The 18,444-nt window shown below is 26.5% G+C and overlaps 5 protein-coding genes across 5 annotated transcripts; 4 read left to right on the top strand and 1 right to left on the bottom strand.

The window, feature by feature from the left end:
- Window positions 1-6,434: 6,434 nt before the first annotated feature.
- Window positions 6,435-6,887, top strand: LOC128951257 (uncharacterized). Its single transcript, XM_054296506.1, has 2 exons — window positions 6,435-6,489; window positions 6,586-6,887. The coding sequence occupies exons 1-2, from the start codon at window positions 6,483-6,485 to the stop codon at window positions 6,885-6,887; spliced, it is 309 nt and encodes a 102-aa protein (XP_054152481.1). The 5' UTR covers window positions 6,435-6,482.
- An 810-nt stretch (window positions 6,888-7,697) lies between these two features.
- LOC128952415 (uncharacterized) lies at window positions 7,698-8,189 on the top strand. Its single transcript, XM_054297812.1, has 2 exons — window positions 7,698-7,775; window positions 7,855-8,189. Exons 1-2 carry the CDS (start codon window positions 7,769-7,771, stop codon window positions 8,148-8,150), a joined length of 303 nt encoding a protein of 100 aa, XP_054153787.1. The 5' UTR covers window positions 7,698-7,768; the 3' UTR covers window positions 8,151-8,189.
- A 1,756-nt stretch (window positions 8,190-9,945) lies between these two features.
- LOC128951255 (uncharacterized) lies at window positions 9,946-11,531 on the top strand. The gene is made up of 4 exons (XM_054296505.1): window positions 9,946-10,488; window positions 10,570-10,888; window positions 10,958-11,089; window positions 11,488-11,531. Exons 1-4 carry the CDS (start codon window positions 9,946-9,948, stop codon window positions 11,529-11,531), a joined length of 1,038 nt encoding a protein of 345 aa, XP_054152480.1.
- Window positions 11,532-11,545: 14 nt separating this feature from the next.
- On the top strand, window positions 11,546-13,810 carry LOC128951254 (ATP-binding cassette sub-family G member 1-like). The gene is made up of 5 exons (XM_054296504.1): window positions 11,546-11,942; window positions 12,057-12,658; window positions 12,729-13,446; window positions 13,502-13,713; window positions 13,781-13,810. The coding sequence occupies exons 1-5, from the start codon at window positions 11,546-11,548 to the stop codon at window positions 13,808-13,810; spliced, it is 1,959 nt and encodes a 652-aa protein (XP_054152479.1).
- Window positions 13,811-14,944: 1,134 nt separating this feature from the next.
- On the bottom strand, window positions 14,945-17,383 carry LOC128951253 (peroxidase-like). The gene is made up of 7 exons (XM_054296503.1): window positions 16,852-17,383; window positions 16,593-16,694; window positions 16,222-16,525; window positions 15,850-16,144; window positions 15,518-15,789; window positions 15,273-15,442; window positions 14,945-15,198 (listed from the first exon to the last, which is right to left on the bottom strand). The coding sequence occupies exons 1-7, from the start codon at window positions 17,381-17,383 to the stop codon at window positions 14,945-14,947; spliced, it is 1,929 nt and encodes a 642-aa protein (XP_054152478.1).
- Between the last annotated feature and the right edge of the window lie 1,061 nt (window positions 17,384-18,444).

The raw sequence follows: 18,444 nt of genomic DNA, 5'->3' as shown, positions 1-18,444 counted from the left end.
TAAATAAATATTTATAACATTATTTTTAAACAATAAAACATAAAAAATAAATCAAAAATTAAATCATCTTTAAAAAACTAATATAATGACTCTACATTTAAAAATTTGATTTTATTATTTCAAAAATATTATTATTTATATATATATATATATAAATATATACTATAACTCTGCTCTAAAAGAAAACATTTATTTAAATAATAAAAATAAAATTTTTCAATATTTTCACATAATCTATTATTTTTTTATAGTTTATTTTTTCAAATTTCTATTATTATAATAATATTTTTATTATACTAAACAAAACTATTTATTAAAGTCCTTGCCCTCGATATCCACATTTTGATAGCATTCCCCATAACTAATCCGCACCTGAATTGTTTGATAGATATGCTAAATAAAATCCCAAATAAATGTTTTAAGTTAAAGCAATAATAATCATAATAATTAAGTGATTTATTATACGATTCGCTACCAATTGATTAACAAGAAATAAAATATTAAACAAAACAAAAATTTAAAGCTAACCGACCGCTAACTCCTTAATAGACTCGTTTAATAAAATTATTGTTTCAAATATTAAAAACATTTATTTCAAATAAAAATAACATTTAGATAATACTAATTCACTGTCAAACTTAATGAAAGTTTAAATTTTTATTTAATTAATGTTGTGTAACTTAAATTTAAAATTTTTTAGCAATTGAATCAAAAATTTATTTTTATAACAAAATGTTATTAAAAAAGATTATATTATAAAATAATTTTCATGTGAATAATTGTGATTTTGCTAATTTATTAATAATAACATATATTATTAATGTGAATAATGATAAATTTTACCGATACCTAATGTACATCTATTTATATACATAATGATTATTAAGGTTTGTATAAAAAAGTATTACATTTAATTTATTGAATTCATAATTAAATATTAATAGTTGTAAGTTAATAATCACCATTAAAATTTGCTATCATTATTGAATATTAATTAAATTTAAATAATTTTAACTGTTATATAATTTAACTTTAGATATTTAATCTTATTTTTATATTATTGATCTACTAATATTATAATAAGCTATTAAGCTAAAAGCTAATATTATTTTATTTTATACTAAAAATTAATATAATATTAATTAACTTTTTAAAATTATACTGAGTAATTATATTAAATTTTATGTCAATTTAATCATGTAAATAATAATAAGTTATAAAGATATAGTTAATTTTAAAGTAAGTTTAAATTATTTGTTAATTACTATTTATATATATACAATACTTATTACATTATAACTAATTACAGTATTTGTTTTTAATATTACTATAACTAGTAGTTTATAATTTAATTTTATACATACATTATTAAAATTACAAAAATTCAAACAAATTATTAAGTTTCTAATGTTTTTTGTTAATCAAATAAATATCATAAATATAGATAACTTATTGATTTATAGACTATAACTCTTGTTATAATAAATTTGCAATTTAAAAGATAAATATTTAGTAATAACTTATATATGATTGTTATAATCTAAAATAAATTTTAGCAATTTAAAAGATTATTTGCAGTAAATTTGTCATACTAGTAATAAAATACTAGCTATTAACTATTATTTTTATGGAAAATGCTTAATTTTGAGATTTTATTTTTATAAATACTTTATAAATAAATATTTTGTTTAAATTATCAAAATTTTACAGAATCTTTTAGGAAAAGTTTACAAATATTTATTTTTATTTAAGACAAAATAATTATCAATTGACTTAAACAGCGTTTTACTGAAAAAAATATTAAATATATTATTAACAGTTATAAAGGCGTTGTCTTGAAATTATTATATGAATTACTAATTTGTAAGGCGTTTCACACCATAACTGATGTTCACTGACTTTTGTATGCTTTTAACATAACATAAGACATGGATATTATAACTATTAAATATAAAAGCTATTATTATAAACTATAACCTAATTTAATGGAATTTTTTCTTAACAAATAACTCACGCGTTAATTATAATAATTATGTATTTATGACAATAGCTTACAACAGTAATTGTGTTGTCGTTGAGCATAACTATCGGCATATTTGCGGCCAAAGAGGAGGACAACTACTCTGAAAAGGGATCACAGGATGACTCCAATACATATGGTGTCAGCCCTTCCCCTCCGACTTACTATTTTGGATACGACTCTAAGGTATGTCATCAGTGATAGTGAAATTGAATATATTTATGATATTTAAAATAATATCTTAATATAAATATTTTATAAATTAAAAATTAAGATATAAAATCATAATTATAATATAATTTAAATCAATAAAATTAACATTAAATGCACATTAAATGGACATTTCACTTTAATTAAATATAACAAAATAATAATAAATTATAAAAACATAAATATTTCTAACTTTACTTTATATTTGATACGAAAAGGATAAAGACGATAAAGATAAAGATGTGCCACGACTTATGCGGGAAGAGGTACGCCTGTCTGACGGAACAGTAACCGGAAGGTATGGCTATACCGACCCGTTTGGGATGTTTCGTGTGGTTAAGTATGTGTCGGGTAATACAGGCTATTACGCTACTGAAGAGATCGGCGAACAGGTGACCTCATCGACACCGTTGTATTTTAAGGCAACCGCTCCACAAGTGGACACTGCTAGCGAACAGCCCGATAGTTACGGTATAGAGTTGGCCACTAAATTCAATCCACCTCTCTATCATCCCGAAGCCCATACCATGGATTATAGAAGTGATGATTCTAGTAAACTGATCAATACTGACGACAGCGACTTAGAAGAAAACAGTGGACAGGCATCTAATCCGATCGTTCAAAAGGTTCATCAGATCTTCAGTTTAAGTAATAGTGAAGATTTACTGGAAAGACAATATAGAGAGCGTAAACAACTTGAAAGACATTTATCTGAAATACAGAAACAAAAAGAGGGCACAAACTCGCAAACAACGGGACAAGTGTTTAGCAAACCTGTCGGCGTTTTGGTGGCCACTACTCGGCGACCGATCAGACATAGAGTGGTCAGAGTTAAAGTTAATTCAGTAGTGCAGCCATCAGTCAGTACTGACGACGATCTGAGACGTGTTACCGGTGCAGACAATAATAAAACCGATCCCAACTATAAGGAGTCTGTATTTAATTTTGACGTCAATCACATTATTCAACCGAAAAACATATCAGATGTCAATAGAGATAATAACATCAATAATAGTGTTAATAATAATAATACAAATAAAGCTAATTATGATTTTCGTAGTAATTATAATAATTTTGGAAATTTAGAGATTTATCTCAAAAATAATGTATCAAAAACTAAATCAAGTAATACATTGAGGAATAGGCCTATCATTCATCGGGAACAGACATTTAGTGCGACCACCACTACTGCTAAACCAGATTATGCAATACATACTACAGCCGTTCATTTGCCTGAAGATCAACAGCACCTGTATTTCAACCCAACACGTGAGCCAACAGTCAGTTTTGTCACTTCTGTTAGCCGTGAAATACACGAAGTGGTCGACGAGCGTAACAACAATACAAGTGAAGTGCCAAACAATGAAAGCGAATATCAGTCAGACCTATGGACTCGACTTCGGGATCGTTTCATTCATGGCAGTACTGAACCATCAATTAGTACCGCAACACCAACATCACCACCACCAACAACAACAATTACTACTACTACCGAAAGACCCAAAACAAGATCAACCAAACCAATTGGCAGTTCATATAGTGAACGAATTAATCATCAAACAAATGGTGAACCACACGAAGAGTCTGTTAGCCCATTCTTCGAGAGGGCCGGTATTGAAGAGTTTAGGGCAATACATGAAGATATGAACAAAGAAGTAGAAGAAGAACCTAAATATTTAGATAAAAATTTTTATTTTGAAACACTTAGAGAGAAACCATTTGAAAGACTTGTTGATAATAAAGACAAATCAAATGATAATAGAAATAATGATAATTGGTTTGAGATATTATCAGATAATATTAGAAATAATAACAGTAAAGATAATACAAATAATTTTAAAAATAATACAAATCACTTGATCAACAAAGTGGTCACTGAGATAATTGTCGAAAGTGGAGATCAATTGAGAACAACTACATTGAAACCAATCACATCACCGATTACTACTACTACTGACATGAATAATCTGTCGACTCGTTTGTTTGGTATAGACATAACTGCCGGTGCAGTGGAAAACAGGGATAAACCAATAACACCTGAATCGACAAAATCGGCTTTTGATTGGTTTGCCAACAGTGGTAACAGAGGTTGGAAAATAGGTGGCGATATATTAGGTTTTACCACAACCACATCATCACCAATTGATAGGACAACAATCAGCTCCAGTACTACATTTACTACTACATCAAATGCAGACAACAATCAAAGTGATGGCAGCAATACAACTGATATATTGAAGAGATTTTTTCAAAGGTTAAGACAAAAGTCGCCAAATGATGACCAGATAGTTACCGAACGGTCGGTTTCGGTCAGTGTAACTGAGACTCCTATAGAAACTATTTATACGACACCAATCAGTTATGACCAGTCAGTTAACTCTGAACCACAGGGAAAGTCTATAAATTCATCGCACATACAGTTTTTCGATGAGTTTTTCCAAAACTTTAACGAAAAAACTATTATGTATTCCGAAGCTCAGGTCGACAATCAAACATTAGCGCCGTTAGAGACAACTACAGCTGCCAATGGTCTACAGTCGACAACCATAACGACCAGTACTGATGGCGGCACAGAAAGTCCAACAACAAAAACTAACAGTGAAGTCATAAGTAATGAATTTTTAGATAATTTTTGGCACAATTATAATGATAACTCTGATGAATATTTTGTACCCATTGTTGCCGATAACAAGTCTACTAATGAAACACAATACACAACCACTTCTTCTACTACTATCACTACGACTTCTACTACCACTACCGGTGCTGAAACAAAAACAACGACAACTGTATTGCCTACGGAAACGTCATCTGAAGATATACTGTTGGAAAGTATTTCTAGAAAACAGATCATAAATGTGAACAAATCAGACAACTCTTTGATAAAAAATGACAGACAAGATTTGGATACTTTAGAAGACACTAATCATCCGATGAATATCATGGCAGACATTAGGCTATCAACTGATGGATTAAATGAAACTAAAGTTCAATACATACCACCACTTCAGGCACTATTTGGATTTCCTCAACAGATTAAAAGGGTCCGTAAAGTGCAAAAACACAGATTAAGACAACCAGAAAGTGATAGAGAGGTAATCACCACAACTACACTGATTCCGGAAACAACATTTAAGGGAATAGATATCATAGCTACCGATGCCTCGGAATCTGATCCAAAACTCAGCACTACGGCTATGGAGCCAATGGAACGGACAGTTGCTTACTATTCACCCGTAACTGACTATTCTCAACAATTTGATGACATTTCTACGATTGTGACTACTATTCAGTTAATGAAAAAACCAAATCAAATGACAACAATTTCTTCTGAAGTACCGATGGTAACAGAATTTGTTACCACAGAAGCTAACAATAATGACAATAATGAGCCAAAAGATTTACCAACAAATCAGGAGTTGATCTCAAAGATCTCATCAAACAATGAACTGTTTAAAGCACAGCCAAAATATTTATTGCCAATAGAACCGATCGGATCGGCGATCGGGTCGGCGATAGGGTCGGACACGGAGTCAGTGCAAGAGTTTACTACTTTTGAAAGTAATACCAATAAACCGATCCATAAATATGAACCATACCTAAAGTTTGAGTCATAAATATATTTTTATAAAGCATTCATTACATTAATCATTGTTTATCATGAATTTAATTTTTATTTAGAAATAACATCATATCGATTAATTAAATGCATTATTTTTATAGTTTAATAATAATAATAACAAAAATATAAAAGATAAGGTAAATTGTATGTTAATAAATATTTATTTTAAATAAAAATTTAATTAAATTAAAATAAATATTAATAATTTCAAAGCTATGATATTTAATTAATATTTTATATTTAATAATTAACAAGTATAATGCTTTATTATGTAATTTTAATATTATTTAAACTATCAATATTACAATTTAAATAATGTGTCGAATTTTATTTAGAATTTGTTTGTTAATCTAAGTGTATATTTTTTTTTATTAAATTAAAAAAGTGAAATAACATATTATTTATAATTATTAAATAAATTAACTATTTATGTATAATTAATAAATAAAATCTATTTTTTAAAATTATTTAATAGGATGCAAAACTTATGGTAAATTTATTATTTATATAATATTATATTTTATTAATACTGTTAACGACAGCTGCATATAATTTTTATAAAATATCATTTAAATTAAATATTGAAAAATATTAATTGTTAAATTGATTAAAGTATAATAAGTAAAAACAATGAAAGGTAGAGTATATACAATTTATAAATTGTATAATTTATTAAAAAATATTTATAAAAAATAATTAATATCTAATAAATTTTAATTTCTTTAAATTAAAGTTTATTTAGCTATTGTTTTATTGTTGGCATTAGTAGTCATAATCTACTCCAACTCTACACCTGTTAATAACGTGGACAACAATATTTGGGACAAATTAAAGACTGGCAAAGACTACGTAAAACTAATTGAAAAGTTTAACGTAAAGGCCTGGCATTTCTTAGAGTGTATGGGCAAAGACTGGTGCGAACACTGTGTGTCACCAACTCTGGGATGTCTTAAAAATGAATCAATTGTTGGTTGTATTGAATTGATTGCCTGTGAAGCCAAAGATGCTTTCAGTTGTGCACAAAAATTGAAATAAATTAAGTATTTTTGTGTATAAATTTTAATCTATAATAAATACTGTAATTAACAAATCGATTCATTTTTTTATTTATAAATATTTTGTTTAATATCAATCATATAATTGTAATTTCAATATAATATCAATTATGAATCAGGTCATCAAAATTATCAAACAATTACCAAATTGTTAACTAACTATCGGTTTCGGTTTGTGTAAACAAAACTCTTGTACAAAACACTTATAAGACATCCATCAAAGTTAAATGAAAAGTTTTAAATGTAAAAGTAATTAAAATAATATTTTATTTTATTTCTAAACAGCTGCACATGATTTTTATAAAGTACCAGATATTATAGATTATACAATTTTAATTAAATAAATAACAATTACGTTAATTGATAAATTGATTAAGATAATTAATATTGGTTATCATAAAGTATGTATAATTACACTCAAAAAATCTTAAATTTAATTTTAATTTAATTGATTTTCATAATCCTGATTAAAATTGTTATTTTGATATTAACATTATACTTATATAAATATGATATAAGTAAAAATATTTGTAAATTTTGATATATATTTTTAATTATTACTCAATGATGACAACCAAAAAACTTGAACTTTGTATTTATCAAATTTATAATATGATAAAAAATTAATATTATTGATATTATGTAAAGATCCTTGTTATTGTCATTTATTAAATAATAGATATTATTTTTTTTAACAAAACAATGATAAAATAATTTCATATAAAATTGATTAAAATTAATCTATAAATTTTTGGCTATATATAAATAGCGAGACTTAAGTATTGAAAAATATTAATTGTTTAATTGATTACTTTTGTATAAAAAAAATCTAAATTGTCAAAACAGTATTGTTAGTATAAAATGAAAGGTACAATATATACAAAATTGTATAATTTATTTATAAATATATTGTAATAGAAATTATATTAATTTTTTTGCTATTAAAGCCTATTTAGCTCTTGTTTTATTGTTGGCATTGGTAGCCATAACCTACTCGACCCCCGTTGATGTCGATGACAATAGTAATTTGGACCAATCAAAGACTGCCAAAGACTACGCAAAACTTATTGAAAAGTTTGGTGTAAAGGCCTGGCATTTCTTGGAGTGTATGGGCAAAGACTGGTGCGAACACTGTGTGTCTCCAACTCTGGGATGTCTTAAATCTAAATCAATTGTCGGTTGTATTGAATTGATTGCCTGTGAAGCCAAAGATGCCTTCAGTTGTGCACAGAAATTGAAATAAATTTATTGTCACTTTTTCGTATAAATTTTATTGTAAAATAAATTATTTTTAATTGCATTATTTTCTTTAGTTTCAATCATTTATTTAATAACTAAACTAATCTATTATTATTATTTTATTTATTATTAGTTCAATGTTAATGTCACATGAATAATAATAATGATAAAGATATAAAAAGTGTGACCTTTTTTAATAATCTAATATTATTTGTAGATATATAAACATTTACGTCATAATTATTTAGTTATAATAACAATTATTAATCTTTTTATATAATAATAATAATTTACAATAGAAATTATAAGTATTATAATGTATTTCTAATAAATATAGATATACAGTATATATATTGGAAATCAAAGTATATAACAAATAATTATTTTATCATAAATTAATTAAAAATAAATTTAATACTAACAAAAAAAATAATTAAATATGAGATATTATACATTTATAATCAGTATTTAATATATTATTTTGTATAATAAAATTTCTTTTATAGTTATACTTAACACTTACCGTTGTTGCGCACATAATTTGGCATGGAAGGTAATGCGATAAGTGGCAGGTTTCGTGGTAATTGGTTCCCCTGGAATTTGCTAGATTTAGGGGCACAAAATCCCAGCCATGTTATAAGTTTTTATTATGTGTCAAATTCATGCCACTCATAATTTTTTATCATTATTTAATACGATTATTTATGCATTATTAATGCGAATTAAATTTATTATATATTTGATTATTAATTTTATAGTATTGATCGATCAGTTATTAATTATAGATCGATCCTATAATATTAAATTATTTATTTATTTATTGATTGATCATATATTTAATTAATTATAACTAAATTTAGATATTTAAAACACTTATAGTAGTGTAGATACCAGTTATCACATTTACTGCCATTCGGTTATTTTAGTTATCGCATTATCTGCCAGGGTATGGCAGGTTTAGTGGTAATTAGTTCCATACCTTTATGACACTTTTAATTAATTTTTAAAATTGATATGGCAAGTTATGTGGTTAAAAACGGTAGTCGTAATCTACTCGACACCCGTAGAGGACAACATTATAATGGGACAAATCAAAGATAATCAACACAATAATCAAAACTCATTGAAAAGTTTAGTGCAATGACTGTTAAAAACATTAAAAATTTTTAATTAATTATTAATCTTTCATTAACATTAAAAACATAGTTGCTTTTATTAGTTATTTTAAACTAGCTATAACATAACTAGTTAAACTTGCTAAAATAGTATATTATAAATCATATCAGTATCATCATCATCGTGTACAGTATAAATAGATGTTATAATTTATAACTTATAAATAAAAACTTATATACAAAATTATATTATAAGAATATTGCTTAAAATTTAAACAAATATAGTGTTATAATCTAGATTAATATTTTTTTAATAAGTTATATATTGTATTAAATAATATTATCATAGTTTCAACATTCATTAAATTTTGAAATTACTTTATAAATTTTAGAAATAAATTATTTTTTCTTATCTAATACAGTAGTATTGTATTTATATAAAAACATATCTTTATTTTTATATAAGATAAACACAATATAAATAATTTACAAAATTTTCATTCATTTTTGTTCAAATACAGTAATTATATAAAATTTTGTTTATTTTATATTAAAATTTCTTATAATCTTATTTAGGTTTTTAAAAGTTTATTTTTCTGAATAAATGGTGAGAATTATTAAATTTTATTTTAATTAATTTTTTGTTATATTTGTATAGCATTTAGTTAATAAAATTTGATTAAAATGCTAATAACTTGGCTTAATATTGATTATACTGTGGGAAGTAGTCTAACAAAGTCATCACAAAAGACTATTCTCCATAATATTAGCGGTTGTATTGAATTAAAAACTATTAACGGACTGATCGGCGCCAGTGGTTCGGGTAAAACAAATCTATTGAAATGTCTAAACGGTTTTCAACAAAAAGGACTGTCCAGTAGATCGACAATAGTCTATAACAAAAATATTGTAGATTTTAAATCATGTTTTATAAGTCAATTTCAAAGCAATTGTTTACATCAATTATTGACTGTTAACCAGTCGTTAATATATTCATCAAAATTGAAAAACAGTTGTCATAGTCAACAAATTGATCACCAAAATAATGTGGATCTCCTTATAGAACAGTTTCTATTAAATGATATCAAGAATAGCATTGTCGGCACCTGTAGTGGAGGTGAACTCAAACGACTGTCCATTGCTATTGAGCTGACAGCTCATAGTAAGCCTTATTTACTATGTATTGATGAACCGACTACTGGTTTGGACAGTAATGCGGCACAATTGGTATGAAAATAAACTATAGTTCATTAATAAGTAATATATTATTTAATAATATTTTATAAAATAATTTATTTTTTATATTAGGTAATGAATTGCTTATATAACTTAACTCTTAATCATAACATGTCAATACTGACATCAATACATCAGCCAAATACTGATATCTTCGACATGTTTGATAGCATACATGTGCTGTCAAAAGGATTTGTTATATTTACGGGCAAACCTCAGGAGCTGAAAGACTTTATGTCAGAGTCAAACATAACATGTGATACCAATGAATCTCCAATTGAAGTATTGCTTAAAGTATCGGCAAATGATAATAATAATGATAGCCGTATAAAACATATGATTGATAAGACATCTGAGTTAAATACACACCGATTTATGGCCGAAACAAATAGTGATAATATAATTGATAATAATTTTAAAGATTTAATTAAATCGCATAAAAAACAATTGAATTTTAAAGATATTTATTATCTGATCGCCAGAAGAATTCGCATTCAATATATAATCCAATGGAAGACACTTTTAGCCGAAACAGTGTTTCACATAATGTTTGCCACAATTGTAATGTTTGCCATCAATGATGATAATTGGCGTATTGATGGTTGCTTTAAATCACTTGTTGATCAAAATAATTGTTTAAAAAAGGAGCATGATAAATCTATTATCAACCAAAATATTTATCTCATTTATTTGACATCATTTTTATTTATGTTAACTACAATAGGTATCGCTACAAAAAATTTTGCCAACGAAATCAATACATTGTTAAGTGAATATAAAAACGGTATAAAAATTTATTCAAAACTTACTTTTTTATAGAAAATTTATTTGTAATATAATTATTATTATAATTTTTTTAAAAACTTTGTTTTAATTTTAAATAACAGATTGGTTTAGTATTTGCTCCTATTTTATATCTAAGTCTACAGTAGACTCTATTCCTATAATAGTTAACTCAATAATTCAATGTTTAATTGTAACTTATTTTAGTCAAAAGTTTGACAACTATTATCGCTACTTATATTATACACTGATTTTTGTGTCGACAATGTTATGTTCGCAAAGTTTCGGTACAATTATTGCCACAATATTAGGTCAAAATAAACGTTTGTCTGTCATGACATCCATGACCTCATTCATAGCACTTGTGTTTTTCTGTAACTATGCCATACCTATCAAAGAGTTTATATATCCCTTTCAACTATTCAGTGAAATAACTTTTCAGAAACATCTATTCAACGGATTATTAATAGTGACCTACGGTTTGGGTCGATGTGGTTCAGGACAGTCACGTGTTTTCTATGATTACAAGATTGATGACAACAGTAGTGGTGGTAAAAGTCATCGAGACTTCTGGTTTTGTTTAATGTCATTACTGATCATATTTTTGGTGCTTAAGATAATTGAATTTGTTTTGCTAATCACATCTATAAATGTGAATTTTGGTTCAATTATTAACAAATTGAATGAGTGGTATAAATCTCATCTAAATACTAGACAACAACAAAAAATTAAACAAAATTTCAATCAACAAATAAATGATTGTAATATAAATTTAGAGGAAACCCAAAATAATGATCAGTTAGCCGATGAAAATGGTCTACAATTTAATAGATTACTATTAATTGCATGGATTGAATTAACATTAGTTAGAGTGCAGACAAATAGCAAAAAAACTAAAAAAAATATTTTTAATCAACTAAGTGGTGGCTTTGACTTAAACACAATAAATGCTGTGATGGGACCGTCCGGTGCCGGCAAGACATCATTACTAAAATGTCTGAGCGGTCAAAATAGTCAACATTTGACAGATAAGTCTAAAATATATTTGACATCTTCAATGAAGATCAGGACGTGTTTTATATCGCAAAACATTTTTGATCATTTAGTCACTGGTTTGACTGTAAAACAATATTTAATATATGCATCAAAATTGAAAAATAGTTGTTTTAGTGGAAAATCAATTGATCACAAAGTAATTACAGATAAATTGATGGATGAGATGTTAATTAATGATATTAGCGATATAAATGTTTCGCACTGTAGTGGCGGACAACTTAAGCGTATTGTCATTGCATCGGAACTGACGGTATATTGTAAGCCAAATATTTTGTTCATCGATGAGCCTACCAGTGGTGTCGACAGCTATAGTGCACTAAAGGTATGCCACAAAACAACATAACTTTAAACACACAAAAAAACAATAATTTAATTAATTTATTAATTAATAGATAATTTCATGTTTGAAGATGTTATGTCGTCGTCACAATATGTCTGTTATAACTACTATACATCAGCCAAATAGTGATTTACTTGAATTATTTGATAAGGTATACGTGTTGTCCAGGTCTGGCACAAACATATTTAGTGGTCGACCGCAAGATATACACCATTTTCTTAACGCAAACGACAGTTCCTATCAGCAAAATCTACATCCAATTGAGCACATGTTGATGTTGGCATCGGTAGACCATGAAAACAGTTGTCTGAAAAAGTTATCTCAAACAAACAACTTGTCAACAAAAGAGGGACTTATTTCCCGGTGCAATGTTCAGACAATTGAATCAACCAAAGACATGTTTTTTAGATCAAAACGTTTTTATTTGTCCGATCTCTGGCATCTAACCGTCCGCAATATGTTGTGTTCCTATGTTTACGAATGGAAGTCTATATGTTTTCAAATTGTCTTATACCTGGGTTTGGCTATAGGTTTGTCTACACTTTACAATCGACGCATGATTTTGGCGGACGGTTGTGTCGATGACAACATATTCACTTATGGCATGAATTGTACTGAAACTGAAGAGAGTCTTAATGATGAATCACTATTGAAACGTAACCTACAGTATCACATGTCGTTTCTTATGGGATCATCTTTTATACAGATAATACTGACAACAATGACTTTCTCATCGAAAGTCAACATATTTTTTAATGAACACCGAAACGGTTTGTTTTATAAAGTTTTAAAAATATTAAATAATAATTTTAATATTCATTACAGGTTGGTATAGTACAGGTGCTTATTATATTAGCAAATCGGTGATTGATTTTCTACCATTGCTGATATCGATGCTTATGTTCAGCTATATAATCAATTATTACGACTCCAAACGCATGTATTTTGTATATCTCTATACACTGTTGTTTGTGGTTTTGTGTTCACAGAGTTTTGGCCACATATCAGGCATTATATTTAGTAACAATCAATCGATGGCAATATATGCTTCTGTAGTTTTTTATTTAATATCATCTAATTTAAGCAATATTTACATACCATTAGATGAGTTTCACTACATTTTTCAAGTGTTAAGTGATTTATCTTATATCAAACATACATACAACTGTGTTTTGATAGCCATTTATGGTCAGAATCGATGTCAAGGATCACAGTTTTCATTGATTTTATATAAATTTAATATAAATGATGATATTTATTACGACAGTATATTTAAATTAATAATTATTTTTCTTATATTTAGATTTATAGCATTTTATTTGTTGCTATTAAAAACTAATAAGTATATAACTGAGACAAACAAAATTGAAAAATTAAATAATAATAATAATAATTCTTTGCCTGACAATTAAAATTATATATATTTTTTTGTTAATATATTTTAATAAACACACGTAATTAATTTTAAAGTTATAATTTATATTAGTATATATATATATAGATGGACAAATAAAAATTTTCTAATAGATTCCCTAAGAAAATTTCTAGAAAGTTTCACATGAATAAATTTCTCATCATACTATGGGATCTCCATATCTATAGCTATTGTAATACTGTAGTAATGATACATAATTTCTATAGTAATATTATACTATATTTTTATTACACTACTATATTAATGGAATTCTTATTTATATAATTAATATAATTATCTAATTATAATTAGATTTTGTAAAATTTTATTTATAATTGATTTATATTTTTTGATTGATGTAATTAAAAGAATTATATTTTACTTTGAATATTAATTAAAATACTAATAATAAATTATTTAGTTAATATTTATAGTTATAATGAATTGTTTTAAGATAACAAACATCAAGAGAAAAAATAATAATATGGGATCCCATAAGCAGAAATTTCTTTTAGAAATTTTCCAGAAATTTCTCAATTCTTTTTAAAAATTATCTTTTTTGCCAACTCTATGCATTGATATATATTTAATTTAAATAAAAAATCATTTTTATTTATTAATATTTTATTATACTTAATGTTTGAATGATTTTTTTATGAAACCACTTTTTTAAAAACATTAATAATATAAGATTTTCTGAAAAATACTATTGGTACATTATTTTATATTTAATTAATTATTTACTCTGTACAAATTAAAAATTTTATGATGAAAAATTATTTACTAATATTATTGTTTGTTTAAACTTAATAAAAATAATTTGCATTTACTTTTGAATATAAATTAATATAAATTTATGATTGAATGGGAAATTTATATTCCGTATCATTTAAAGCAGTTATAAATCGTTTATTTTGACAAAACTCATCACATTTGGACACATCTTCAGTCCATAAATTGTAATCAATTTGACGAAAATCGCCGCAAGATTTGTATGCATTAGACTTTGACGACACATAAAAAGCCATCTCTTGGATGGACTCAAAGCTCATTGTTTTGCACAACAGGTTAGCCATTGATGCAGTTTTTCGGATATTATCTAACTGTGCTATAGTTTTGATTTAATAAATAATTATAATGTATGTGTTTGTGTGTTATTTATGTAATAATATTAATAATTACCAATTGAAAAAGATCCTGATTGATTACCATGCTCAAAATAATATCTATCACCAAATTTTAAGTGATAAAACTGTATGGCATTAATACAGGCAAATGTTGGACCTGTTGTCGAGTCTTTCATATGATACTCAGCCAGTCCTCCAATGAATAAATCAATATCTCTGTAGTCTCTAATTAATAATAATATTATTATTATCACACAATTTGAATAAATAAATATATTTAAAAATCAAATTAATAAATACTTAAAAACATCTTTCAATTCACTAATAATATATTTAGGCATCAATTGTTTCAAATCATCCCAACTGGTAATCTTAAGACCTGAACAGTACTCTACATAATAAACATACGGTGCTATTCCGTGATCTCTACCTCTGGACACGTCTATTGCCATCAGATCCTTAAGTTTCGGTCGACACGGACTGAAGTTTACATACTGTTTAACATCAGGTGTATAATTCAAGTCTGTTGCCTCCTGCCTGTCCTCACACATACCTCTCATCAGACCATTTGTCTGATAAATATATCATTTTCAGTAAATCTCAAAACTTTTTAAACTTAAAATATAACTTACATTTCCATCCCATATCTGAGACATCATACCATAGTTATACCGTAAGGTTAATGACGATGAATTCAATGGACTGCCATTAATAATGGGATACTTGCTATTGATATTTGAATGACCGAATCGGAAAGTGGCGGAACCAAACTCGTTGATGACATCAGAATTCACATCTGGATTATACTGACTGTACTGACCCTGTGGTCGGACATTGAGATCAAAGTAATCCATTAAATCTTTATTCAGTATTGACGGCAAATACTCGAAAAAGTTTATGAAATTATATTCAGCTTCTAATAAACGTCTGAAGACATACAAAATATTTAAATTAAATAAAAATTAATTTAATATATATATATATATAACTAATCTAAACCAAACCTGGCTTCTCTAAACAGTAGCTCATCATTCCAGTGTCGGTTCACTTTAGCCAACCCTTCTGCGTGCTGGTTGTGTCTTAATACTAGAATCAATGTGAGGGTTGCTATCAGCACCTGTTGATTGCCCCGAACGCCGTCACCTGTTTTAAAACACTGGAGCCACGGCCTATCCGGCGGTACATTACATGACTGACTTCTATCATAAATATCTGAATTAGAGACATCCGAGTCATGTATTATGTCTGTATCAACGATTGTCGGCAATATTGTCGTATCAACTAATGATTGGTTTGTTTGCATTAATCCTAACACAAGACTTAATAGTTTATTAATCTAATTAGTTATTAAATAATCGCAAAATTATAACCAAACCTCCAGTAAGTGCTCGCAATTTATTTGCATCGTTTTTATCAAAACCATATACTAATGATAGATCCAGATATGATGGCACAGCAGTCAGTTGTTCACGAAAACCTGTAGTTTTTGGCCGACAATTATTTTAATATCAATATTTTTTAAAAAAATAAATAAATGTGAAATTGCTATTTATTTATTTCTTAACAATTTGTTTGTATTACAAACAGATATTAATATTTAAATTTAAAAAGTATACATAAATATAAAGACAAACCTAAGCGACACGTATTGCAAGCCAACGATCTCGTGACAGACATACATGAAGTTTTCAAATGTACACTATATTTGTCGTCATCTATGACTACTCGGCCACACTCGGGATGTGTAGGTGCCGGTGGACAACACGTCATATTATTGCCAAAATATTTTAATGTTTTCACCACATCGTTGGCAATCACTTTCCCCCAAATCATTTGCATAGAATTTCTTCGTTTATCGTAAACATCAAACTCGTGGCCAACGTGTGTACTAATGAGTCGTTCATTAGGCAGTAAACTGCCGTCCAATGCCACCCGTACTCCGTTAATGCCGTTTGAATAGTCGGGCGGTAGTAGTCGTCGCTGACAATGGAAAGCCGAACCCCAATTGATTTGTTTCAAATTATTGCATTTGCCATCAATTCGGCGATATTTGAAATTGGGATTACAGGTCACATCTTGGCTAACATTCCTCTCCAATTCACATAACACTCCGGTATCTAAATGATCTGAAATGCGTTTTTTCTGATAAGCCGGTAATAGTTTCATTATAGTCTCATATCTGTTTAAACATTTACTAAAAGATACAAATAAATGAAAATTTTTAAAAATATGCATTAATATTTAAATTAATATTATTAAATTAATAATTTTCTTATTAAATATAATTATAGAATATAGTATTAAGATATCTATTTGTAATTTTAATAAATATTAAAACAAATAGTATTGAAGTCTACTTATATTTATGATAACATTTTAATTATTAAAAAATCAATAATAGTTTACTTACATTTTAATCAATGCAATTAAGATAAACTCATTAAATTTTGCTCTAATACTTGCATCGTATAGTTGGCGACTAAACTGTAAAATCGATGGATTTTTTGTAACATAACTTTCCTCTATTTTCAGATAATTTTCAACATTAATTGATGCAATTCTTTGGGCTTCTCTATAATCCCAATCGCTTATATCGTTCGCAAAACTCGTTTTTTTAGAACAGTTAGATAATTGATGACTAATTTTTAAATACTGACTGTAAATGTTGATTAAATCTACTGAATATTCCTGTTTATAATCAAACTTTCCGTTAGCATGTGTTAGCAAATTATTTATTATACCAATCCATTTATTATCACTGTCTTTAAAAATTATTATTAATACAAATAAATTATTTGTTAGTATTTAATTAATTATAAACACATTAATTGCTGGTATAATTTGGCTTACTTTTTACTGATTTAGCATTAGTTTCATTTAATGCATTGACTATTATATTATTATATGATAATTTATTTATATGAAAAATATTTAAAATAGCAAAAATTTTAACAAATAAATTTAACATGGCTTCATATATTATTATGATTATATAAAACACATTTACTATACAATTAATAGAGTATATATTATCCAGAATTTTTATATTATACTTTATGTAAATAATTAATAGCCAGAAACTAATTAACTAAATAATAATACTCAACAACAACTGCAATAAAAATAATATTTTTTAAAAGTAGATATAATTTTTTTAAATTATTTTTTAGAAAAACTATTTTATTATTCAACTCCATTTTTGTAATAACATTAATAAGTTTAATGTT

This window comes from Oppia nitens, unplaced genomic scaffold (genome assembly GCF_028296485.1).
Source record: "Oppia nitens isolate AA-2021 unplaced genomic scaffold, nextdenovo-longstitch-racon4-pilon3 scaffold1_pilon_pilon_pilon, whole genome shotgun sequence".
NCBI lineage: Eukaryota > Metazoa > Arthropoda > Arachnida > Sarcoptiformes > Oppiidae > Oppia > Oppia nitens.
Note: the sequence above shows the minus strand (reverse complement) of the source record. Positions and strands in the feature narration are given on the sequence as shown.

What these genes read in the sequence shown, in the direction of transcription:
- LOC128951255 (XM_054296505.1), top strand. Translation starts at nt 9,946, where the DNA reads ATGCTAATAACTTGGCTTAATATTGATTATACTGTGGGAAGTAGTCTA. An exon ending in ACAGTAATGCGGCACAATTG is followed by an intron (nt 10,489 to 10,569) that starts GTATGAAAATAA and finishes TTTTTATATTAG; the next exon opens with GTAATGAATTGCTTATATAA. An exon ending in ATTTATGGCCGAAACAAATA is followed by an intron (nt 10,889 to 10,957) that starts GTGATAATATAA and finishes TGAATTTTAAAG; the next exon opens with ATATTTATTATCTGATCGCC.
- LOC128951254 (XM_054296504.1), top strand. Translation starts at nt 11,546, where the DNA reads ATGTTATGTTCGCAAAGTTTCGGTACAATTATTGCCACAATATTAGGT. An exon ending in ATCTATAAATGTGAATTTTG is followed by an intron (nt 11,943 to 12,056) that starts GTTCAATTATTA and finishes ATATAAATTTAG; the next exon opens with AGGAAACCCAAAATAATGAT. An exon ending in TTAGTAACAATCAATCGATG is followed by an intron (nt 13,714 to 13,780) that starts GCAATATATGCT and finishes ACATACCATTAG; the next exon opens with ATGAGTTTCACTACATTTTT.
- LOC128951253 (XM_054296503.1), bottom strand. Translation starts at nt 17,383, where the DNA reads ATGAAACTATTACCGGCTTATCAGAAAAAACGCATTTCAGATCATTTA. An exon ending in CTACTGTTTAGAGAAGCCAG is followed by an intron (nt 16,145 to 16,221) that starts GTTTGGTTTAGA and finishes GTATGTCTTCAG; the next exon opens with ACGTTTATTAGAAGCTGAAT. An exon ending in GAATTGAAAGATGTTTTTAA is followed by an intron (nt 15,443 to 15,517) that starts GTATTTATTAAT and finishes ATTATTAATTAG; the next exon opens with AGACTACAGAGATATTGATT.